The sequence below is a fragment of the Mauremys mutica genome, chromosome 1 (assembly GCF_020497125.1).
Source record: "Mauremys mutica isolate MM-2020 ecotype Southern chromosome 1, ASM2049712v1, whole genome shotgun sequence".
Classification (NCBI taxonomy): Eukaryota; Metazoa; Chordata; order Testudines; family Geoemydidae; genus Mauremys; species Mauremys mutica.
In genome coordinates, this window is record NC_059072.1 from 304,632,907 (window position 1) to 304,659,182 (window position 26,276).

The 26,276-nt window shown below is 42.8% G+C and overlaps 2 protein-coding genes across 4 annotated transcripts in view; both read right to left on the bottom strand.

Annotated features, from left to right (window-relative positions):
- Nucleotides 1–2,964, bottom strand: part of ZC3H13 (zinc finger CCCH-type containing 13) — a 57,521-nt gene extending 54,557 nt beyond the window's left edge. For 2 of the 3 annotated variants that reach the window (XM_045013411.1, XM_045013406.1), the window contains exon 1: nucleotides 2,703–2,878. The gene's annotated coding sequence lies outside the window, so the exon portion shown is untranslated. Of the gene's footprint in view, nucleotides 1–2,702 lie in introns of all 3 variants that reach the window. The other variant, XM_045013417.1, reaches the window with a different exon arrangement.
- Nucleotides 2,965–4,293: 1,329 nt separating this feature from the next.
- Nucleotides 4,294–26,276, bottom strand: part of CPB2 (carboxypeptidase B2) — a 35,827-nt gene continuing 13,844 nt past the window's right edge. Inside the window, exons 3-11 of the mRNA XM_045013429.1 lie at nucleotides 24,524–24,648; nucleotides 24,315–24,423; nucleotides 18,341–18,442; nucleotides 17,047–17,154; nucleotides 14,998–15,108; nucleotides 11,266–11,356; nucleotides 7,931–8,133; nucleotides 4,729–4,813; nucleotides 4,294–4,607 (exon numbers count right to left, since the gene is read on the bottom strand). Coding sequence (XP_044869364.1) covers nucleotides 4,423–4,607; nucleotides 4,729–4,813; nucleotides 7,931–8,133; nucleotides 11,266–11,356; nucleotides 14,998–15,108; nucleotides 17,047–17,154; nucleotides 18,341–18,442; nucleotides 24,315–24,423; nucleotides 24,524–24,648 — 1,119 coding nt within the window. The 3' untranslated portion in view covers nucleotides 4,294–4,422. The remainder of the gene's footprint in view (nucleotides 4,608–4,728; nucleotides 4,814–7,930; nucleotides 8,134–11,265; nucleotides 11,357–14,997; nucleotides 15,109–17,046; nucleotides 17,155–18,340; nucleotides 18,443–24,314; nucleotides 24,424–24,523; nucleotides 24,649–26,276) is intronic.

Consider the following 26,276-nt stretch of genomic DNA (forward strand, 5'->3'; position numbering starts at 1 on the left):
CCACCCAGGGCTGAAGCTCTCAAGCTTGGGCTTGGGCTTTGGCCCTGGCCCCCAGCAAGTCTAAGCCAGATCTGGCAACCTCATGAAAATGGGGTTGTGACCCACTTTGGGATCCCAACCCACAGTTTGAGAACCACTGCTATAAATTATGTCCCATTAGAAAACATGTCTTTTTTAAAATTGAAAATATTTTAAAAATTTAACTGTACACTGATTATGCTACAATATTCTGGGATATAGCAAACTAATGTCATTTAAGAGATAAATGACATTTCGCCACACAGAGTGCTAAAAAAAGGTTAAATGTTGTATATTAATATTCAAATGGCCAATTTTCAGATGCATAACATACAAAAACTGTAATGTCAACATAAAAGTAAAACCAAATTGCTAATCTTCAAGTTGGAAATGAAAACTTGTGTCTGGCATTCAGCAAATAATTACTCAGAGTTCGGTTTTTACTACCCTCTGCTATGAACGTGTCTTCTTATTTAAGTTAACTACACCTCTTATTTAACACAAAGCATTCCTTTATCATCTTAAATATATAAACCAGTAATGGTAAGTAATTGTTAGCAATGTGTTTACATTTGTGAATTGGGGTTAGCCAGCTATTGGTAAAATGCAACAATTCAGTCCCTAGGATTACAGAAAAAGGTAAACAAACAAAAAAAAGGAGTATGGATGCTGTCTTATATGCATGGTATTTCACATTTTGTCTGAAAATGTAGGGAGCCACTTCCCAAAACAACTTTTACCAGACTAAGGCCTGGTCTTCACTATGGGGAGATCGATGCTGCTGGGATCGATTTAGTGAAAACCTGCTAAATCAACAGTCAACCCCGTTATTCCAGCTCCCCAAGAAGATTAAGGTAAATAGACCAGAGTCCTGTCAACGCAGCTCAGTAGACACCATAGTAAACTGACCTAAACTACATCAACTCCAGCTACTACCATAATATCTTAGGTCGACTTAGCCCTGTAGTGAAGACAAGCCCTTTGTCTTTAAATGCACCCAGCCAGTTCCCATCAGGTCCCATTCAGTAGCACACAATCTACTGTACAGTAGAATCTAGACTTCAAAAGGTCCTGAAGCAGTCCAATCTAAAAAAGCAATGGTCTAGGTCTAGCAAGGATCCAGTAGCAATCCCTAGGTGTGATGCTGGGGACAAAATGAAGAATCTATAATACTAGTCACACAGGTTATATCCTCAAAGATATGTAAGCACCCGACTCCTGTTGATTTCAATGGGAATCAGGCACCTAAATGCCTTTGAGGATCTGGGTCACCAACATATACCAGTGTTTTTCAAAGTACTGGTCACGACCCAGTACTGGGTCACGGAATGTCAGGCACTGCGTCGCCTTGCTGATTAAAATTATAAAGATCATTGCCATGCAGCAGGAGAGAGGTAGGGGGTGGGCAGGAACTGGGGAGAGGAGCAAGTTGGGGCTTGCAGGGCTGCTGCGGGCCTTTCTCCCAGCCCTGGAGCTCCATTCTGTCTGCCAGCAGGGAGAGAGTGAGTGGCCCCTCGCCCAGAGCTAGCTGCTGCGGGTGGGGAGAGGGCTGGGGGGAGTCCTCTGGCCCCAGACCTGGGGCAGCCTGCCTGCACCCCAAACTCCTTATCCCTGGCCCCACCCCAGAGCCTTCACTCCCCCCACATCCCAACCCTCTGCCCTAGCCCTGAGCCCCCTCCTGCATCCTGAACCCCTCATCCCCAGCTCCACCCTAGAGCCCTCACCCCCACACACCATTCTCTGCCCTACCCTGGGACACCTCCACACTTCCAGTGTTAGTTATGTAAAGTAGGTTAAGCTGGAATATATTGCAATATTATGGTTTTATGAAAACTCTAGTGAAAAGATATAATTATGTTTGGTCACAGGCTTCAACAATTTTCTTCAACTGGATTACAAGTTAAAAAGTTTGAAAATCACTGGCCTAAACTACGGCATCAATGACAGAAGTCTTTAAAGAAAAGGCAAAAGCACCAAGGTTCAGGATTTATGCTACAAGGGCTGACAAGTCCCAAATTCAGCTAAAAAGGCTGATTACATTTCACTACTATCAGCAGAAGTGACGGGGACTCCAGTACCCTGAAGCCCATAAAGGACAAAGATCACGTGTCCGGGAGGCAATGAGAAGCCCGCAACAGGGTTCCCGTCTGTAAAGCATCGGCCACAGAAGATGGTAATCACGGTAGGATGGCAGGTCTAGCTGGCAGTTCAAGTGCAGCAGACTCGCTGGCTGATCGGTGCCCTGTCTGACCCACACCTCTCCCCCTGCTTCTCCTCACAAATCACCCTCCCACACACACCCCGTACCCATCTCAGCGCCAGGGCAGAGACGCCCCCGGAGCCTGGGGCCGATCCGCTCCCGCCTGCATCACGGATCCCCCCCGACCAGCTGCTCTCCGACTCCCTCCCCGCCGGGAGTCACCTGCCATCGCCCTTCGGCCCCGCTGCCCTCACAAGTCGCTTCCCCCGGCGGCCCCACCGGGACCCCCGGCCCTGCCGCCGCTCTGCCCGGGCCACGGGGCGCAGGGTGGCAGCGCGGGTGGGGAGGCTCGGCCAGCACCGAGCCCCTCCCGCCCCGCCGGCCTGCTCCTCGCGGCGGTGGGAGAAGGGCCTGTCCCCGGGGGGAGCCCCTCCCCGCCCCCGGCCGCCCAGGCCCGGTTTCCCCGCCGGGGCGCCACACTCACCTGCTCCTTCCACTGCCTGGCCGGTCCCCGCCGCCTCCCCCGCCGCCGCCCGGGGCGGAGAGGGTGGGAGGGGGCGAGGGGGGAGTCCGTCCTCCCGGGCCTGAGCGCGGAGCCACACGGGGAGGAAGACAAGGAGCGCGGCCCGCTCCGGCCACCGAACGGCGCTGCCCAAGCACAGGGGCTGCCGGGAAAGCAGCGCAACCAACCGGCCGGCCCCAGCGCCGCTGCCGCCGCCGGGAGGAGGAGCCTTGGCTCACCGGAAACCGCCTTGCCGCCATGATCGTGCGTAGCAGCGCAACTTCCGGCCGCGCAGGGCAACGAGACGTCGGGCCTGAAATGGGGGAGGGGGAGGGGGAGGCCTAGTCAGGGAAAAAGAAGGGGGAGGGGCCTGCTCAGGGGAAGAGAAGGGGAGGGGCCTGAACTGGGGAGGGTGGGGCCTAGTCATGGAAAAAGAAGGGGGAGAGGCCGGGTCAGGGGACGAGAAGGGGGCGGGGCCTGGTCGGGGGAAGGGAAGGGGGAGGGCCTGGTCAGGGAAGGAAAAGGGGCGGGGCCTGGTCGGGGGAAGAGCAGTAGGGTTGCCATCTTTCTAATTGCTGGTAAGGGGGCCTCCAAGGCCTCACCCCGACCTGCCTCTTCCCCTCAAGGGTCCACCCCGCTCTGCCTTTTCCCTGGAGGTTCTGCCACCTGTTCCCCCAGGCTTTGCCCCTCCTCTGTCTCTTCTCGTTAAAGCCTCGCCCTCGTCACTCCCTCCTTTGTCTCCCTTCTCCCCATCGCTCACTGGCTCATCTCCACCTCTCTCCCCCACCAGCTGTAAGTATGAGGCAGCCCTGGATAAGCAGGGACTGGCGAGGGTTAATCACACAGTACCTCCCCTGCCCTGCAGTAACCAGACTTTTGGTGTCCAGTCAGTATGTCAGACTGCACCCTGCCAGTTCCCCTTTTCAACTGGACTTTCCATAGGCATATCTCTTCAGTCTGTTCAGACGCTGGACTGATTGGGAGTATTGGACATTTGAGCTGTGTTGCATAATAGTGAGAAGTTAGCTCAGTCATATAGTGTTGTTCCAACTTCCATGGCGAGGCACCTCAACGGTGACTGCCACCATCCTGGCTGAAACATGAGGGATTAAACCCGGGACTTATAGTGCTAAAAACATAAGTGGCTACATCATGGCTACAGAGCCATTGCTCTCTAGCTGGGGTTGTAAGACATTCATACCCTCTGTGGATCTGGGTCAGGGAGGTACGTGTAACATGTTCATCAGTGGGTTACACAAGCACTTCAGGTACAAATATTACAACTTGTTTTAAAAGTTGCTTTTCACCATTGTTGGTGTGAGTGAACTGGATTATTCAAAAGTTCTCCAAAAGCAAACACTAAAGGGGTACTAAAATGGACAACATGTATTTGTTTGAATATTATTGGGCTTGGAAGGTTGCATTTGCACAGTTGTAGTTTATCTGTCACTACCCTGATCATTCTACAGCTGGCTACATTTAAGCCACATTGTGAAGCAATTTAATATATGTCAAGGTGAAAGGTAGTAAATGAAACGCCAACCTGTTGCCCTTAAACAAATAATAATTATAATAAAGCAGTAAGTAATTCCTTTTATTTGAGTGAACTTAAAAAAAAGCACACTTGAATGAATGACACTGCCCATCAGGTCACCTAAATTACCAGTTAAAGCAATGAAATGACAAATTAAAATATAGCACATTAAATATTGTCAATAACATGTAAAGCTATTGTTTTGATACCACTAAGTGCTTCAATACAAGTGGGCTTAATTAGATTTGTAGGAAGCAAAAATCCATGTGTTCCTCTGTCCCGAAGTTCAAAGGTAAAAGAATACTTAATGCCAAGATCATAAGCCCAGTCATCTGAACCTCCAGGAGCTAAATCTGTAGGAGAAAGAAAAGGAAACGGATTATTACCTGCAATCTTGGCCTCAGTCCTACACACTGCCTTGTGCTAGAGAGAATACTCTGTCATACTGATTATAGTACTAAAAATGATACTTACAGATAGTTTGTGCACCAGGGCCAGACTCATACGTTTTCTGAGTTGTTTTTCTAATAGAATGAACTACTTTATTTGCCACAGATAGCTGAAATCAATAAAATATTAATTAACTTTTATAATTTAGTAAAAGTCTTTCACACTGACTCTGTTAGGGCATTGTAACCATCCACTATGGGTACAATAAAGAGAGAAGATCTGTTTACAACATGGTTGTCCCCAGACCTGGCTGCATTGCAGTTTGTAATATGAATATGTGGTTGGCTTTAGAATGCTTACAAGATGTGGTAAAACATGGTTAGGTTATGTCCATGTTACAAATAGCATCTATGCTTCAACTGGACAGCAAACTTATCACCAAATCCATTCTGTGTAGCTGTCCTGTATTTTCCATTTCCTGTCATATATTGTTTAAGTAACCTTTAAGTATTTTAAGTTAAAGTTAGTGTTGAAGCATACAAAAAAGGATTGAATAATACACTACTCATGAACAACTGACTAGAATGAACTATTCTGTAATTACTTTACAGGATGTTACATATCTGCTTCACAGGGAAAGAAGTGACAAATCTATATTTTCTTTATCTTCTTTCACAAATACATTAGCTAGGATAAAAAAAAATTAAAAGGGATATAAACCCTTAACTTTCAGGCCAGAAGATGGTCACTAATTGAGGAGGCTTGGGAAGAAACATTCCCCTGGGGGCAAGTTATTTCATGTCGGCTACAGGATTTTTTCCTCCTTCCTGTGAAGGCTGGCACTGGTCACTGCTAGAAACAGCATACTGGACTGGATAGAGATCTGGTCTGATCAAATATGACAGTGTCTGTGTTCCTATTCTATCACTGTACAAAGCCCATTAATTTAAAAAAAGAGAAAAAAACTTCCATTAAAGAGACAGTAACAGCTAATTTTCAAAATCTTCCTTAAAGACCTTGGATCTGTGTGGCGAAAGAATGGGAGGGAATGGAAAGGTTGGAGGCAACATTAAGGAGCAATCCCAAATACCCATCACCTGTTGCTGCTGCTTGGCCCCATGCCAGGGATGCTGTGGCATAAAGAATGTCATGAGGCTGCCCAGGGAGGTTGTGGAAGCTCCTTCTCTGGAGTTTTTCAAAAGGAGGCTGGTTAGCAATGTTACCTCCAATTTTTTACATCCACGTGCGGAATGATTTTGTTATGTGTACCAATATGGAGGTGATGTGTGGCAGGAGTGGGGCCAAGGGGTTCGGTGTGTGGTAGGGGGCTCGGGGCTAGGGAAGAGGATTGAGGTGCAGGGGGTGAGGGCTCTGGCCAGGAGTGAGGCGCCTCTCCCCAACTGCAGCAGCTCTGGTGGTGCCAGGGCCGGGGCGCCTCTCCCGAGGCACAGCAGCTCCAGCAGGGCCAGGTCTGGGGGAGAGGTGCCTGTGCCACGCAGCTTAGAGGGAACTTAGCTGAATAGCCATCTGTCTTGGATGGTTTAGGCCAGTGGTTCTCAAATCCGGTCTGCCACTTATTCAGGGAAAGCCCCTGGCAGACCGGGCCGGTTTGTTTACCTGCTGCATCCGTAGCTTCGGCCGATTGCGGCTCCCACTGGCCACAGTTCGCTGTTCCAGGCCAATGGGGGCTGCGGGAATTGGGAAGTGGTGGGGGCCGAGGGATGTGCTGGCCGCCGCTTCCTGCCGCCCCCATTGGCCTGGAGTGGTGAACTGTGGCCAGTGGGAGCCACGATCGGCCGAACCTGCGGATGCAGCAGGTAAACAAACCGGCCCAGCCTGCCAGGGACTTTCCCTGAACAAGCAGCAGACCGGCTTTGAGAGCCACTGGTTTAGACCAGTGGTGGGCAACCTGCGGCCCGCGGGCCACATGTGGCCCATTGAGGTAATGAGCGGATTACCCTGACGGGCTGCGTGTGGCCTGTGGGCCACAGGTTGCCCACCACTGGTTTAGACACAACAAATCCTGGATCTTTGAAGGAGGTTAGACTAGATGACCCTTACAGTCCCTTCTAACCCTGTGATTCTATGTCCACCCTGATGATGTCCTGTGTCTCCACATAGCAGGTCCCATGGAGTGAAAAGCCCTTCCCCATTCTGTCAGCAACTTCCTACTCCTTCCCTGGTCCCATGCAGGAGGCACTTGGAGTAAAGAACCCCTGTCCCACTCCCCCATGCATGGAAAGCATAAGGAAATTGGCCAGAGGGAGCAGGGAAAGGATTCTTTACTCTGTGGGGCTTCTCATCTTACTCCTTTCCCCAGGAAATCTTGTGAAGCTCTTCAGTAACCCAAGTAGCCTAATTGGCCTGCATATATTGGCTAACTCCAACCTAGCCTGAAACTCTTTTCCTAATCTAGATAAACCCGAAGACTTGGGGGCTAACCAGTGGAGGAAAAAGAATGGTGTTCTTCACTTCCCAGCTTCCCCGGTTTATCCTGTTGATTAATAGAATGGGAGATGATCCTACACAACTCCTAGGCTCTGCAGGAGAGAGGAGCCCTGATCGTGTGGATCTCCAGAACTTCACAGGACTTGGACTTCTTTTATACAGGCCTTAGGAGACCATTAGCCCCAGGACCCCTGGCTAGCGGACAACGTCATGACCTGCAGAATCAAAAAGGATTTCTGCTTCAGTGGACTACCTGTGATCTGCTGGTCCTCCTAAGGACCTCAGGGTCTGTAAAAAAGGGCTAGTTTCCATCAGACCATTAGGACCATTTAAACATATTTCCCATAGAAAAAGATTTACTTAAGGTGCAGTAAAGGCTGCAAGCACCTATCAGTGTTATGGGTGCACACTATTCAAGAGCAATAGAGTTAAAAAAAAGCTACAGACTCAGTAGGTTCAGATATAGGGGAAAACTTACAAGAAACCTGTACTTGAATGTACTGAAATGCCGTACTAAGGTACTCAAGTTACCTTTACTTTGCCCCCTTAGCGATGCCTTGAAAATATCAGAAAGTCAGGCTACCTTATCCATCCAGAATAAACATTTTCATCTTATCAGTGTCCTCCAAAACTAGAATACTTTCTTGTAATCATATAGTGGTGGTGCCAACAACCAGCATCCTTATGCTCTTATCCATCGAAAAATCAATTTTCCCAAATCTTGAACAGACTCAAAGCCTACTGAAGGCAGTCATTCACACTTCTCATTAAATGTCCATTCCCGCAAGGTGATGAAGGTGGGAGATATAGATGAAATTTAATAAGTGGTAACACTTACCAGCTCATCATGGTCTTTACTTTTATTTGTAGTGTAGGAATATGGAAACAGTACCATCTGTGAGTAAGAGTGCATAGTTATATATGCCTTAATGTGATCTTTATGCTTTTGGAGAAAATGAGCCACAGCTTTCACTTCTGGTTCAGACTCAGGATAGGGTCCACAGTATATTTCATGACAATCATTATGAGAGGCACCTTTACCTGTAATAAGATAGAGGATACAATGTCACCTGTTGAGTTCTTATAGTATACACCGAATTGTCTCATGGCTCAGTGTCAATATAAAGCATTAGGATGGTATACAAGTGAGCATAGAAACTGGGACATCTTGGATGCATCATTACTGCATGTATCATTATTGCACCGTTAAAGCATCTGGACCTGATTCTCCACTACCTTGCCTTACGTTAAAAAAAATTGGAGAGGATACAGAAAAGGGCCACAAAAATTATTTGAGGGCTGGAGAAAATGCTTTACATTCAGAGACCTAAAGAGCACAATATGTTTAGCTGATCAAAAAGAAGTTTGAGAGGTAACTTGATTACAGTGTATAAGTACCTTTGTGGGGAGAAAACATTGGTACCAAGGGATTCTTTAATCTAGCAGAGAAGGACGTAACAAGAACCAATGGCTGAAAGCTGAAGCTAGATCAATTCAAATTGGAAATAAGGCACAATTTTTTAACAGTGATGTTGATTAACCATTGGAACAAACTACCAAGGGAAATGGTAGAACTGGAACAAACTCTTCGCATGGACTGCCTGTTGGATTATAACCTTTTACATTGATCCCAGAAGGATTTTTACAAATCAGCAGCCTCACTATCTCTGTTATGAAACTGACCTAAGACCTTTATTCATATCTCTATGTAAATGGATCTTTTAACCATAGCAACTCTCTTTCTCTTTTCTTTTTATTAATAAATCTTAGATTTAGTTAATACAGATTGGACGATAAGTGTGTATTTGGGTGAGATCTGAAATATTCATTGATCTGGTGAGCAATGTGTCCAGTCACTTGGCATTGGTAAAATTTTATATAATGGAAATAAGGTTTTTAGTAGTCCTCCCTATATTAGACTTGGCTGTCTGTGTGGGAGACAAAGGCTGGATTGCTTAAAGGGGACTGTATTTTGGCTTCTTGGTAACCAGATAACTGTTTGGTTACTGGCTTGGTGAAATCTAATTACAGAATAAACCACCAGTTTTGGGGATTGTCTGCCCTATTCTTTGTAGTTTGCCCTGAATAAGCATTCTCAGTGAAGCCCCTCCAGGCACCACGGTCACAGCAGATCTACCCTACAGACTTATGTAAGTATAATTACGTCATTCAGGAGTATGAAAAATCCATACTCCTGAGTGATGGAGTTATACTGACCTTAACCTCCCATGTAGACAATGCTATGTCAACAGGAGATCTTCTCCCTCTTGGGGAGGTGGATTAACTACACCAATGGGAGAGCTCTCTCCTGTTGGTGTAGGAGCGTCTTCACTTAAGCACTACAGCGGCACAGCCCTCAGAGTTTCACAGCTAAATACAAGGTGAAACAAATTGTTTAGCATAAGTAGTTAGCACATATTTCAAGGGACCATTCAAGGAGAAGTGGCCCATTAACACGTCTCCAGTCAGAGAGGAGAAAGGAAGGAAGGGGGGGAAAAGGCAGCTGGGTGCGTTGGAGGGGTGGAGGCATTGTTAGTGGATTGTAGATTGTTGTAATAAGCCATAAATCCAGTTGTCTCTAGTCAGTCCATGATTTCTAATGTCTAGCAAAGTTATGTATTTAAGCTCCCTGGTTCATCTTTTGAAGATGATGGGCAGATTTCCTTTGAGAATGAGAATTGAGAGGTCACATATAGAGTGATTGTTTTGTAAAAAAGTGTTCACACACAGGCAATATGGTGTTTGTCTTTTATTATTTTTCTGTGTCAGGGTTTCACCCATGTAGTTATTATTGGGCATTTAGTGCACTGGATGAGATACATCACATGTTGTGATAGGCATGTGTAGGACCCATGGATCTTAACAGGTGTGTTGGGGGTGGGTGTTGATCATCATAGCAGTGGAGATATGTCGACAGGTTTTGCATATCTTGTTCTAGCAGGATCTGGTTCTGCTTTAAGTTAGTGTGTTCTGATCCATAATGCCAGCTGAAGTCAGTTGTAGTTGTACCTGCTCAACCTCTGAAAATGAAGCCCTTCCCTTAAAGAGTGGTTCTACTCTGAAAAATACCTCTGTTAAATTGAAATTGTTGGGTGCCACCTTTATTGTTTCACAGTGATTGTTTGTCAGATGTGTTCAGTTTAAGTAAAAAATATTTTAAAAAGAATTATAAGACTCAATCATTATCGATAATGAAGAGTCTGCAGGCAAGGTTATGTTGTGAGTTGCACCTATACAATCCCATTACTTTCAATGGGTTTGCTAAGGGGTATATTATTGAAATGTAATAAGCAATTCTACTGAGGATGTCCAAGAAGAAATATAATTCAATTAGCTTTCTGATAGCTATATTGGCTTCACAAAATAGAAACTTACTTTAGTTACTGAAGTCATCCGATATGACTCAATACACCCAGAAAGTAGGTCTGTTGCATATAAAGGTGTCCTTTTTTGCCACGTGCTGGCCGCAACTTCTCGCAGCTCCCATTGGCTTGGAACTGCAAACCGCAGCCTCTGGGAGCTGCGGGCAGCCATGCAAATGTAAACAAAATGTCTGGCAGCCCGCCAGCTGATTACCCTGATGGGCTGCCTATGGGCCGCAGGCTACCCACCACTGCTCTAACCTCAGTGTGCCTGTTTCCTCACTTTTAAAATAGAGACGATGTTGGAGTTGCTAAGCATTTTAAGTGCTTTGAAAATGAAATGTGATATATAAATCCCTGCTGTAATTAATATTCACAGCATATAAATTTCCTATTAAACTCCCTCTCCAAGTTCTGTATTGATTAAGTATTTTACTTTTGATATTACTCTTAAATCTTATATGGTCCCCATCACCATAGTATTTTAGCATCTCACAACTTTAATGAATTTATCCTCACAACACTCGGTAGGGAAGTTTCTTTATTCCCATTTTACTGATGGAAAAACAGGCACAAAGAGCTTAAGTGTCTTGCTGATAACCACACAGAAAGTATGTGGCAAAACTGGGAATTGTTCTCTGGTCTCCTGACCTTCTTATAAACATTTTGATTAAGTTCATTACTAAGGTACATTATCTTTATATCAGAAATGACTCTATGACTAGGTAAATAAAAATATTTTCAAAATGAAGAACTTTGAAGGTTAAAACTGAAATGTCTGTAATAAAATATAAAGAAAATTGCATCGTACCACACCAGCCTGCATCAAAATTCCTGTTCATGTCAGTACCAATGCACCTGTTGTTGCCATGCTTTGAGCGGCTCTTCCTCCACAACCGATTCTGTGGACAGAGACTCAAAAATGTGGGTTTACATAAAAGTTTAGAAAAATGCGTATCACTATTTCATTTGCTAGTGAAAATGCAACTTTTACATTTCTAGATGTCGAGGCTAGAAACCTCCAATGAAGGGGAGCAAAATAGGAGATTTAGGGAGCCTATAAAACAATAAGCTAGTTATCTGCATAGAATCATAGAAGTGTAGGACTGGAAGGGATCTCAGGAGGTCAGTTAATCCAGTCCCCTGCACTCAAGGCAGGACTATGTAATAACTAGACCATTCCTGACAGGTGTTTGTCTAACTTGTTCTTTAAAACCTCCAATAATGGAAATTCCACAACCTCCCTAGGCAATTTGTTTGGTGTTTAACTACCATGACAGTTAAGAAGATTTTCCTAATGTCCAATCTAAACCTCTCTTGCTGCAGTTTAAGACCATTGCTTCTTGTCCTATCCTCTGAAATTAACAAAAACAATTTTTCACCTTCCTCTTTGTAACAACTTTTTATGTACTTGAAAACTGTTATCTTGTCCCCTCTCAATCTTCTCTTCTCCAGTCTAAACAAACCCAATTTTTTTTCAATCTTTCCCTCATAGGTCACATTTTCTAGACCTTAAATCATTTTTGTTGCTCTTCTGGACTTTCTCCAGTTTGTCCACATCTTTCCTGAAATGTGGCACCTAAAACGGGACACAATACTCCAGCTGAGGTCTTATCAGCACAGAGTAGAGTGGAAGAAAGCAAGTCGTGTCTTGCTTTCAACACTCCTGCTAATACATCCAAGAATGCTATTCACTTTTTTTGCAACTGTGTTACACTGTTGACTCATATTTAGCTTGTGATCCACTGTGACCCTCAGATACCTTTCTGCAGTACTCCTTCCAAGGTAGTCATATGCCATTTTATGTGTGTGCCATTGATTGTTCCTTCCTAAGTGTAGTACTTGTCATTTGTCCTTACTGAATTTCATTCTATTTACTTCAGACCATTTCTCCAGTTTGTCTAGATCATTTTGAATTTTAATGCTATCCTCCAAAGCACTTGCAACCCCTCCCAACTTGATATTGTTCACAAACTTTATAAGTGTACTCTCTATGCCGTTATCTAAATCATTTATAAAACCACTGAACAGAACCGAACCCAGGACTGATCCTTTTGGACCCCATTCAATATGCCCTTCCAGCTTGACTGTGAACCACTGATAACTACTCTCTGGAAATGGTTTTCCAACCGTTTATTCATTCACTTTATAGTAGCTACATCTAGGTTGTATTTCCCTAGTTTGTTTATGAGAAGGTCATGCAAGATGGTATCAAAAGTCTTACTAAAGTCAAGATATACCACATCTACCTCTTCCACCTTATCCACAAGGCTTATTACCTTGTCAAAGAAAGCTATTAGGTTGGTTTGACACAATTTGTTCTTGAAAAACATGTTGACTTACTTGTCGTCACTTTATTATCTTCTAGGTGTTTGCAAATTGATTGCTTGATTATTTGCTCAGTTATCTTTCCAGGTACTGAAATTATGTAATGCTAAACATGCTAGATAACAAGACAAAAAGTTGTACAGTACAACACCTGGTTGGTCTGGTATAATTATTTTGATTTGACTAGAACTTGGACTACGCAAATAGGGGAGGACTCAAAAGATTTGTCCAGACACACAATTTGACAACTGCAAATCAAAATCACATTTGAGCTTAATGAAAGATTTTGTTAAAAGACTTCTGAGGGTGGTAATTAAGAGAATTTTGAAAGATGCTGCTTAAAATAAAAATTGTACAATTTTTGCATACAAAAAGGGAAATTGTGACATTCTTACTCGGTATCTATTCAGTCAAACTCTCATTGAGGTCCATGGGAGTTTGCCCACATAATGACAAAGTAAAAATTGAGTCAATATTTTAGAATGTGGCTCCATGACCCAAATTCTCCTGTTACCTTAATCTCACTCCATTGATTTCAATGGCACTGGGCATTGTAACTAGGAGGTGAACTACTCCTAATGATAGAATTTTCATACACCAAACTCTTTTGCATGCACAGATTGAGACCCATTGGGTATATCATGTGTAAAGTCTATGAATTGTGGATGCAACTGGTAGCCTGTAAAGACTGTGTATATAAAATTGAACATACACAAATAGAGGCTGGATTTTAAAAAACATAGCCCAAAGTTTATAGAAATGGAGAAGATAGGTGGCATAAACATACAGCCAAGGGTAGCATAAAATCCCTCCTTATCCTGTAAAGGGTTAATCCCTCCTTTACCTGTAAAGGGTTAAGAGGCTCAGATAACCTGGTTGGCACCTAGCCAAAAGGACCAATAAGGGGAGAAGATACTTTCATATCTGTGGGGGAAGGTTTCTGTTTTGTGTTCCTTTGTTCTCTCCAGGTCCGCGAGGAACCAGGGCAGGAAAAATACATCTCTCTAAGCCATATCTGAACTAAGCATCCAATATTACAGAAATAGTAAGTATTAGTAAGGAAATGCGTTAGATTATCTTCTGTTTTAGCTTGTGAATTTTTCCTGTGCTAAGAGGGAGGTTTATCCCTGTTTTTGTAACTTTAAAGTTTTGCCTAGAGGGCAAATCCACTGTGTTTTGAATCTGATTACCCTGTAAGTTATCTTCCATCCTGATTTCACAGAGGTGATTCTTTTATCTTTTTTATTTAAATAAACTTCTTTTAAGAACCTGATTGTTTTTCAGTGTCCTAAAGACCCAGGGGGGTTGATCTGTTCTCACTTTATAACCAATTGGTTAGGATATTAGTCTCAAGCCTCCCCAGGAAAGAGGGTGTAGGGCTATGGGGGGATATTTTGGGGGAGGTATGGCTCCAAGTGGCCCTCCCTGAATGTTGTTTAAATCACTTGGTGGTGGCAGCGATCCCAAGGGCAAGGAAGGAATTTGTGCGTTGGGGAAGTTTTAAACCTAAGCTGGTAGAAATAAGCTTAGGGGGTTTTTCATGCAGGTCCCCACAGCTATACCCCAGAGTTCAGAGTGGGGAGGGAACTCTGACAACAGGTTTCTGCCTAAAAAGGGAATCTGGAAACTAAGTAAAAGGATAAATTCATAAAGCAAATAAGTAATTCAGCCTCTGGGAGACTTGAACCTTCTTCTCATAGTGAGTAAGTAAAATACCTGATAAGACACTGGGATGTTATCTGAGCTTACCTGTTGCTCATTCGTTTACTTGAAACAAGTACTTGGAAAACTATGCTATCTGGCCTTAGACCACAGAAAGGAGAAGTGAGTTGTTCAGTCAGGTCTTTGTGCCTTATGGTGGACTGTCATAGTATTGGCAGTCTTGCTGATGCAGCCTATCATAGTTATCACTTGACATCCGAAAGAATTAAAATCACAGAGTGGATGCTATGACGCTCCTAAGCATTGGTTTGACCTGGGATCTGGAAAATGCCTGTGTTCTATGAGTTAAAATCATATATTTGCAGTAACTATTGTGGTCTATGAAGGGGCAAAGAATAGAGAAATTCCAAGTGCAAGTTCAGAGGTTTGGGCTCAAAACTGCCACATGGCATTTTGAAAAGTATGCCTTTAAATCTGTCCAGTATATCAGCCCTCACAGTATTTGTAAATAACATGCTGGAATGTTCCACCGTCTGTCTAGAAACCTACGTACAGTGGTCCACGTAAATTCATAGCCATCTACATTCATCACAGGCATGACGTAGAAATCAAGATGCTGCAGAAGTCTTGTCATGGTCCGATCTTTCTCACGGAAGTGGGTTGTCTATAGAACATGAAAAGAACTTGTTCATAATGTTTATAATAATGTTTTACTCGCCATCTTTGAAAGGCACCTGACACGTCCTCAGTTGGCCCTTTGTAAAATAATAATGCGATGGTAGTGGCATCAGTCCAGCCCCTGAAGGACAAATACCCGCATCACAGAAGTCACCACTACAACCAAAACCTTAGTTACCACAGAGAGGCTTGGAATTCAATTAAAATGGAGATTCATCTGTCCGCTTACCCAACTGGGTGGTCACTCTAGGCCAGGACTGAGGCATATTGGTGAAGAAGCTTGTACTTTTGCTGCTTATGCAGATAAACAGTGTAAGTCTCCAAAGTTGTCACAAGCACTAAAACTGCTTAATAATAGCATTTGAAATGGCTGTTGCAAGGATGCATTGTTTTGGTTTTTAAAAATTATTAAAAATGAAATACACCCTTGTGCAAAGGGCCACCACAAGACCTAGGCACTACTTATGTCCCACCTAAGACCTATTTTGAGGGTGTAAGTGGGACTTAAGTGGCACCTATGCCTTTTATTTGTCCTCTGCATAAGGCTAAATTGTACCCTAATAGATTTAGCTGGGTTGCTAAATATAAAGAGTTAAGTTTAATAGTATCTTTTTTTCCCCTCATATGTCTTGCATTAGGCATGTCCTATTATTGTAACTTCCCCTGTCCTTTTTATTCCCTGGCAATTGTTTTTCTCTGATGTGAATATAAAGTGGCAGTCTTTATTGTGCCTAAAAACAAGATTCAAAACATCATTAAGAAGAATGTTTATTGTAGCCAAGAAACTACTATGTGGAATGTGTGTGGCTATGTCTGCGACAATTTTAATAGAAGTGTTCCTTCATAAAGTGACATGGGAATAAAGCTTTGGATTGAATTTAAAATGCTCAGGTAAATTAGATGAAGGAGATAGGGAGGCAAACAGTTTATATTTTCTCTCAACTTGTTAACTGCTTACAGATCTTACAGGTACATTTCAGTGGCATGACAGCAGCACAGCTGGTCATCATTTAGACCAACAGCAAGAGGTTAATTAGCATTAGCGCCTACGGGAGTGTTTAAGGCTTGCCTTATTCAAAGGGGCTTGATGGAGTTAGGTGCCCAAATCCTATTGACTTTCAAAGAGATTTGGGCACCTAACTCCTATAGGCTCCTTTGAAATCTCCTATCTAAACTCCTTCACATACTGCCAGCCAATTCTGGAGCCACATTGATTTCAGTGGAGTTTTATGGGTGTAACTGAGGGCTGAAGTTAGACCCTTATGTTTATTCTGATGCTTTTACTCTCTATATATCATTCAAATCCATGGTGGACAAACTGTTATTCCGCCTTCTAGTTGGGTAACTCTACATTTGGACTTTACCACCCAAATGCACTCTTAGGGTATATCTGCACTGTCAAGCTGGAGGTGTAAATGCCATCTGGAGGAGACATACCCATGCTAGCTCTGATCGAGCTAGTGCACAAAAAATAATGTAACTATAGTGGCAGGAGAGGCTGGCTGCCCTGAGTATGATACCATCCGAGATGTTAGGCAAGTACTCAGGGCAGTTAGCCCCTTCTGCCGTTCGTACCACTCCTATTTTTAGTGCACTAGCTTAGTCAGAGCTAGCATGGGTATGTCTCCTCCAACTCGAAGTGTAGACATAGGTTTGAAATACAATAACCTGTGTTCTCCATTCCTGACCATTCCATAAATATGAAAGACTTGGCCTAACTTACTGCTGATGTGAAAAATTTACCCTTATAACTGCTATACGAATTGAGCTTTTTAATCTCTGTCTCATGCAGACACTTTATTCTTCAGTGCTGTGGCATTAAATTGAATAGGAAGTTGTTGAGATAGAGCACAATTTGCAAGAGAAGGAAAATAGGATCAAGGTATTTTGTTTTGTTTTAAATATTTTAATGAAATCTACTCACATGTCCTATGAACCACAGGCAAAAAGCAGGAGCAATCCATTCCCTTGCATGGATACCACAGTCAATCCATATGGCACTTTTGGGTGTTCTGTCTCTATTAGATGAAAGCTAATAAAAAAATATGGTATGTTTAAGGCTGTAAGAAAATTGTGGATTTTTGTTTGTTTGTTTCAGGAGCAGTGGCCACAGTGTATTAAAGTGGTTTTGGTGCAGTCAGCGTGTGCACACAGCACTAGGCAGACACTCTCCTGGAGGTCTAGTCTCGGGCTTCCCCTCAACCTGTTTCCTGATGAGGAAGGAAGACCCCCTCAGGGTACTCCGACAGGAGCAGCAGCCCCGGGTGCACACCCACACGTAAGCTCTGGCACCTTCTGCCAAGGCATGCAGCCTTCCAAAGCAGGGCAGCAGCCAAAAGACACATGGTGTATCCTATTTTGCTCTCAGAGGCAAGCATGGCAGAAAAGCAGTTGGGCCAAATTTGAGTGAGTGTCATTGCAGTGTGGTACACAGGGTCGCAACACCACTCAAATTTGCGGCAACTATAAAAAGATGAAGTTTCCACAAAAAAATTGCATCCCACGATTTTCTTGCAGCCTTATTTATATTGAAATGGCACATGAGAATGGAAATAGAACAGTAAACAAAAAGAAGAGAGACAAGAAAAGGAAGTGCTCTCTCTGGGTACGTTTACACTACCCGCCGGATCAGCGGGTAGCGATCGATCTATCGGGTATCGATTTATCGAGTATAGTGTAGACGCGATAAATCGATCCGTGATCGCTCTCCCATTGACTGCTGAACTCCAGCTTGGAGAGAGGCAGAAGCAAAGTCGACGGGGGAGCCACAGCAATCGACCCCGCGAGGAAAGTCGAACTAAGATACATCGACTTCAGCTACGCTATTTTTGTAGCTGAAGTTGCGTATCTTAGGTCAATCCCCCGCCTCCAGTGTAGACCAGGCCTCTCTCTCTCTTGCATGGCGTTCTCAAGGAAAAACTGGGCTGGACTCTGATCTCACTTACTCTACTTTTTGTACCCAGTAACTCAATTGACTCACTGTAGTGCAAAGGAGAGCAGTATTTGATCCATATGCCAAATTTCAGTGGCACCCTATTTACTTTTGGGAAGGGAGGAATGGAGCATTTACAAAAATTAAAAAAAAACAAACATTTTTCTATCAAAAAATTTTTTTATTGAGCTACTAGTACCATTTTTTAAAATTCTCTCTGACAAAAACCTACACCTGTAGTTTAAATTACTAGAGAAAAAGATTGCACATTAAATCATAACTGTACCTTCAATATATAAAGTGGTCGTTTCTCAAACGAGGATCCAATATATATTTTCTGGAGGAGATCAGCATTCATCTCTGTTATTTCTTCCATCCAAGAATATATCTATAAAGATGGAGTGAATCAGTTAGCAAATATAGATTCAGTTTAAAAGTCTCAGCCCCAACTCTGCTTTCCATGCACAGGAAATATTCCCACTGAAGTTAATGAGAGATTTCGCATTTAGTGCAAGGAATGCATGGCTGTGCCTTCTTTTTAGAAAGGGAAGGAGGGATTTTTCCAAAATGCTTACATGACATAGCTGCACAAGTTCCCACCCAAAATCAGTGGCTAATTATCCATAGCCAGCTCTTCTATCCAGGAACGGCGCCAGGATTTCTGGCGCCCTAGGCAGAATTCAGGGGGCAGCATTTTGTGCGCATCTCACGGGGCTTGCAGGAGCTTCCAGTTCCGCTCCCATCACGCTGCCAAAGAAGGACCCTCCGCCGAAATGCCGCAGGCGACAGCGGCAGTCATTGAGCTGCTCAATTGCCTGCCGCTGTTTTCCGCGGCACATCGGCAGAAGGTCCTTCTTCGGCGGCGTGACGGGAGCGGAACCGGAAGCTCCCGTGTGCCCCATGGGGAGCGCACAAAATGCCGCCCCCCGAATCCTGGCTTCCTAGGCAACCGCCTAGGGTCGCCTAATGGAAGCGCCGGCCCTGCTTCTATCTCATACAATTTGAGTGACAAAAGAAGAAGAGTAAGGTAGTATCTTTTATTGGACCAAATTTGGCCAAGTTATAAGCCTTTGAAAAAATGACAGTTTGCACATACTCAGTAGAGACTTCTCTGATTTTACCAGCTAAAATCTCTGATGATTCCAGCCTCACTGAACATGCTCAAGTTTCTCATAGCTCCTTGTGCTGAAAAAGTAGTATGTAATCAGATACTTGAAGACTGTATGCTAATACATATCCACAAAGGGCCAAATTAAGAGTACACAGGAACATTAACTCTGGCATTTCCTAACTTCTGAGTGCTTGACTTTGCAATCTTAATAATGTTTTTTTAACATAGTTTTTTGTGTGGAATATAAATATACTGTATAACCTGCATAAGGGATTATCTTTATTAGGAGCCTAATTTAACACTCATTGAAGGCCAGTTTCACAAAGATTAAAACAATTTTGATCCTGATCAGCTGGAAGGAAGAATTTAATCAGAAAAATGTGAACGGTAATTGGGAATCATTTACAAATATCTTACTAGGTGCCTGTTACTGCCCAAAAGGGTCCGAGGTACTCTGCAAGAACGAGACCGACTCCACACTGAGAGTAATTGGCTTTAATGAAGGTAAAGTGACACATCTGCAACGGGGACCCCAAGCGTTGCTGTCACTGAGACGGGGACCCAGCGCCCTGTAGCTCGGCCTGGGGTGAGGTCCGAAAACAAACACAAAGCATGCTCATTTTATACAAAACAGCAGCATATCAGCTCATACATAATGCAATAGAAACTCTCCACCCTCTGGGGCTGCCCCCCTGGCCAACAGCCAGGGGCTTGCCACGCAGCAGTCCCAGCCGGTTGAGGCAGGTCAAAGCTAGCATGCTGTGTCCTACAATAACCGGAGGCTGAGAAAGCGGAATTGCCTGAGCTAAGCCATAACAAAATCTTCCAAGGTTCCCTAAACTGCTACAGTGCCCAAAAAGCTACAGTCCCACAATTGAGAGAAAAGGCCATAATGGTTAAAAGATGGATCTGGTTTAAAAAGGAAGTGAGGGAAGCTATAAAAAATAAAAACATATAACAAAGGGAAGAAAAGGGAAGCTGATAGGAATTAATATAAATCAGAAGTTGGGAATTATAGAGAATTGATAAGGGAAGCAAAGGGATCTATGGCCAGCAGACAATAAGGACAATAAGAAGGACTTTTTAAATATATTAGGAACCAAAAGAAACCTCACAATGCTATTGAGCCATTACTAGATTAAAATGGTAGAATTATCAATAATAATGCAGAAAAGGCAGAAGTGTTCAATGAATATTTCTGTTCTGTATTTGAATAAAAACATATGCTATAGTCTCATCAAAAGGTGATGGTAACACTTTTTCCATTCCACTAGTATCTCCGGAGGATGTTAAACAGAAGCTACTAAAGTTAAACATTTTTAAATCAGCAGATCCAGATAACTTGCATCTATGAATTTTAAAAGAGCTAGCTGAGGAGATGGACCACTCATGTTGATTTTTCAATAAGTCTTAGAGCACTGTAAAAGTTCCAAAAGACTGGAAGAAAGCTAACATTAGCTCTGTTTTTAAAAAGGGTAAACAGGATGACCTGGATAATTTCAGGCATGTCAGCCTGACATTCCAGATGAGGTCTCAGCTGGAATACTGTGTGCAGTTCTGGTCTCCCATGTTTAAGAAGGATGAATTCAAACTGGAACAGGTTCAGAGAAGGGCTACTAGGATGATCCGAGGTATGGAAAACCTGTCTTATGAAAGGCGACTCAAAGAGCTTGGCTTGTTTAGCCTAACCAAAAGAAGGTTGAGGGGGGATATGGTGGCTCTTTATAAATATATCAGAGGGATTAATATTAGGGAGGGAGAGGAATTATTTAAGGTTAGTACCAGTGTGGACACAAGAACAAATGGGTATAAACTGGACACTAGGAATTTAGACTTGAAATTAGACGAAGGTTTCTAACCATTAGAGGAGTGAAGTTCTGGAACAGCCTTCCAAGGGGAGTAGTGGGGGCAAAAGACATATCTGGCTTTAAGACTAAGCTTGATAAGTTTATGGAAGGGATGGTATGATGGGATAGCCTAATTTTGGCAATTAATTTTGGCAATTGATCTTTGATTATCAGCAGGTAAGTATGCCCAGTGGTCTGTGATGGGATGTTAGATGGGGTGGGATCTGAGTTACTACAGAGAATTCTTTCCTGGGTGCTGGCAGGTGAGTCTTGCCCACATGCTCAGGATTTAATTGATCGCCATATTTGGGGTCGGGAAGGAATTTTCCTCCGGGGCAGATTGGCAGAGGCCATTGAGATTTTTCGCCTTCCTCTGCAACATGGATCACTTGCTGGAGGATTCTCTGCTTGAGGTCTTCAAACCACAATTTGAAGACTTCAATAACTCAGACATAGGTTAGGGGTTTGTTATAGAAGTGGATGGGTAAGATTCTGTGGCCTGCTTTGTGCAGGAGGTCAGACTAGATGATCATAATGGTCCCTTCTGACCTTAAATTCTATGAGTCTATGAGACATTGATCCTGGGAAATATAATGGAGAGGCTGATACAGGACTTGATTAATAAAGAATTAAAGGAGGGTAATTAATGCAAATCAGCATGGCCTTATGGAAAATAGATCCTGTCAAACTAACTTGCTATCTTTTTTTGATGAGATTACAAGTTTTGTTGATAAAGGTAATAGTGTTGATGTAATAGACTTCTGTAAGGCATTTGACCTGGCACCACATAGCATTTTGAATAAAAAACGGGGGCAGGGATCAGCAACCTTTGGCACGTGGCCTATCAGGGAAATCCACTGGCGGGCTGGGATGGTTTGTTTACCTGCAGCATTCACAGGTTTGGCCGATCACAGTTTCCACTGGCCAGAGTTCGCCTTTCCAGGCCAATAGTAGCCAGCACATCCCTCAGCCTGCATGGCTTCCAGCAGCCCCCATTGGCCTGGAATGGCGAACCGCGGCCAGTGGGAGCTGCGATTGGCCAAACCTGCAGATGCTGCAGGTAAACAAACCATCCCATCCCCCCAGCGGATTTCACTGATGAGCCGCGTGCCAAAGGTTGCCGATCCCTGAACTAGAGTGATATAAAGTTAACATAGCACATATTAAATGGATTAAAAACTGGCTAGTTGATAGGTCTCAAAATGTAATTATAAATGGCAAATCATCATCAGGCAGGTATGTTTCTATTGGGATCCCACAGGGATCAGTTCTTGGCCCTACACTGTCTAACAGTTTTATCAGTGACCTGAAAGAAAAGGTAAAATCATCACTGATTAAGTTTTCAGATGACACAACAACTGGGGGAGTGGTAAATAATTAAGAGAACAGGTCACTGATTCAGTGTGATCTGGATTACTTGGTAAACTGGATGCAAGCAAACAATATGTGTTTTAATACGATTAACTCTAAATCGGTGCTTCCCAAACTTTAACAATCTGTGAACCCCTTTCACTAAAATGTTGTGTCTTACGAACCCCCTATTAAAAATGAATATTTCCAGGGATTTTCTCCTTTACCTGAGTTTAAATGATAAAAGCAGTGATCTTGGAAATATAATTTTTTTATGACATGTTTATTACACACTATTTATTATTAATTATTTATCATTACAGTATTTTTACTACATTAGGAAAACGGCAACACTCTTCCAAGATCTCACTTTTGTAGCTTGTATCACTTTGAATAAGCCTGTTATAAGACAAGGCTCCTATGTTTCATCAAGGAGTATCAGATGTGAAATAGCATGAAGGTATTTAAGAAGCCAACTCAGAGTTCCTCCTACACAAGCATTCGGGTCTTGAGCAGTCCAAGCAAACAACGCACATTACAACAAAGTTTAAACTTGTTCTTCGCAATAATTTAAAAAACAATACTAGCTGCCTATTTAATTTTAAAAACAGCACAAAATATCCACCTCCCTTTCTATTTCTTATAAGGAATCTTGAAGTTTAAATCTCCTCAGTGTGATAGACATGCTTGCATTGATCTGCTTAGTTCTTGGAAGACCAGGGGCTCCAGGCTGCTGGTCCCGGGGTGCCTAGGGACAGCTCTGTCCGCCATTAGGGAATTTTTTCCCGAGAACCCCCTGTAACATTTTACAAACTCCCAGGGGTTCACGAACCCCAGTTTGGGAACCACTGCACTACAGTACTTGTATTAGGTGAACTGAAAAATGCTATTTCTTTTGTTTTTTACAGTGCAAATATTTGTAATAAAAAATAAATATAAAGTGAGCATTGTACACGTTGCATTCCACGTTGTAATTGAAATCAATATATTTGAAAATGTAGAAAACATCAAAAAATATTTAAATAAATGGTGTTCTATTATTGTTTAACAGTGCGATTAATCGCACAATTGATCGTGATTAATTTTTTTAAATCGCTTGACAGCCCTGCTTTAAACAGGTTGACAGGAGAGCCTGTTAATATTTCTTCCTTGCTGGCTCATATCCATTTAGGATTCAGAAAAACAGAATCATCTGTAGAGTCTTGAGTTTACAAGCACATTGTCCTGCTTCTCATGAGTCCTAAGTGAAAATGATTAGAACTCTATAAAAGAATTACAGAAAACACAGGTAGACGATTAGAGATATAAAACATGTAGCAGGTCATCTAGCATATCTTTTTGCAGCAGCAAGAAAAAAGATATTAATCAAGAAAGAAAAACAAATTCCTTTCTTTGCATTTTCCCTAACCTTGCTTTCAATGAGCTTTCCACATTATTCTCACTAAACACTTCTTTGGAGTGAACATTAAATGATAACAGTTAAGGCAAATTTGACAGAAATAAACAACTGCACCGTGCAGGGTGCCTTTTCAGGTGAATTGCAGAATGATCCATTAGAATTAAATTTTCAGAAGCAACTGAAGTTATGATTGTAAACTTAGGATGTGCATTTCCATGAAATCTAAAATGTCTTGACCAAATTTCATTTTAGGTAATTACATTGCACCTACCTTAAATTTCTCATGTGGTTTCAGTTGGTGGGTAAAGTGGTTCTTATGTAGTGTGCTTTGTAAGGTGCTGGGATCCTTCTTTATTAAAGGTACTATATTAATGTAAACTATTATTGGCTAATCAATACAAATGTAATTGTTTCCCCGATAGGTCTGTAATGTAACAGTCCATATCACCATCAGACAGTCCATATCACCATCATCATCAAATTAAATTTAAGCCCTTTTTAATGCAATAACAATAAATGCATAAAGGATCACAAGAAAAATATAACATCTTACTTCATTCAGAGAGTGATATTGTTCATAATAGGATGCAGAACTGCGGGGGTTGACTGTGTCATTGATAGTTTGTTTTTTGATAACTCCTTGAACATCGTCCATCAAAACTCTGAACAACAAACAAAGAGCATAAACCATTCTTAAGCAGTGTCTCCAATTGGCTTGAATTTCTGATTTAATATCTTCACAGCAAGAAATAAGAATCATACTTGTATGGGATGGTGGATCGGTTTAGCTCAGCTTTCACATCATTTATATCGGACACATTAACATAGAAATGGACTTCTTTGTTCTTCATAATGTTTTCAGCCGAAACAGGTTGCCAGAGAACAACCTACAAAGTTTCCAAGAACATTTTTTTCACAAGGAAAGAAAAAATACTTTACCATTTAGTAAACATCCTGAACACGATCAAAACACAATACATGTCCTCAAACTACTAGGTTGTGTGTGGGAAGCAGTTTTATGTTTCACGTGTTGTGCTGTCACATCATGCTATTGCTAAAAATGAAAAGTGTGTGGGTAAGAAAAATTTATAATAACAGCTGAATATAAATTCATAAATCAAGAACAAAGGCAGGAACATCACCTTTCATGAGATAATATTACTAGTTTAATATATCTGTTTAGCTGATTATTACAATCCAAATCCTCAAATCAGTAGAGGGTTATTTTTCCTGAGGGTATTTGGGGAATTAATGCAGCTCAGACTAGTCATTGCAGTTATTGTATTCAGTGATTACTTTGATTATAGATGAACCAAATGCCAGAAGGGATTTCAAAATAAATTCAGATGAAACAGCAATATAAAGGGGCCTAGAGAGATTAAAATTGGGCAGATAATAAAATGAAATTAATTTTAGTAAAATTCAAGTTAGTAAAATGAAAGTTAATGAAATAAAATAAAACTCAGCTATTCAGTGGGAGATTGAAAACTGGGAAGCAGTAATGTTGAAAAGACTTAGGGATGGTAGTGGACTGCAAATTAGACATGAATTTATAATGCGAAAAAAGGCCAGTGCAATTTTTTTGCTGCATATTCAAAATCAACATGTCATGCTCTCCTTGGATCTGGTGCAACTACACTTTGAATATTGTATTCATTTTGGTGCACCATACAGGACTATGTTAATTACAGGCGCCAACTTTCCAATGTGCTGGGGGGTGCTTGATCTAGGGGAGAGAGGGGGAAGTGCTGATCAGCAGGGCCCACAGATGGGCAGAAGGCACTGAGGGGGGTTGCCGGTGGGTGCCAAGCATCCACAACTTTTTCCCCATGGGTGCGCCAGCCCGGGAGCACCCATGGAGTCATCGCCTATGATGTTGATGCAAACTAGGTACTTTTTAGTTCACACCAGCAGCATCCACATGGGGCAGTTAGCATCCAACATTCTGGTGTGCTCTGCAATTCATATCCCCATAGTCTGCACTGCAGTGCAATGTAGCTATAGCCTTTGGAACAACCAACATAGAGAAAGACTCTGGAGAATATATTCTAAATTTTAAACAAAATTAAGGGACAGATTCCCAAAGGTACTTGGGTACCTAGTTGCCTCTTTAGGTGCTTATGTCCACCATTAGAGGCTGGTGACATTCTCAAAACTAGTGCTTAGCTTCTGCCTAACCCAATAGGCACCTACATTGCTGCTGGTGGGCATTCACAAAACTGCCTTTGTCCTGATGCCACCCCATAGCTAATGAGCTACTTGGAGACCTAGCCCTCCCTTCACCCCCAGTGCCTCTCTCCTGCCAACGGCCCCGCCAATCGGCTCCTCCCCTTTCTCCCAGCAGCTCCCACCTGCTGCGATCAACTGTTCCATGGTGTGCAGGAGGCACTTGGGGAGAAGGGGGAGGAGTGAGGGCTGGGAAGAGTGCATGGGGGCAGGGCCTTGGGGGAAGGGGTGGAATGGGGGTGGGGTCTGGGGAGGAGTGGGGGTCAAGCAACCCCCCCCCGGCACATTA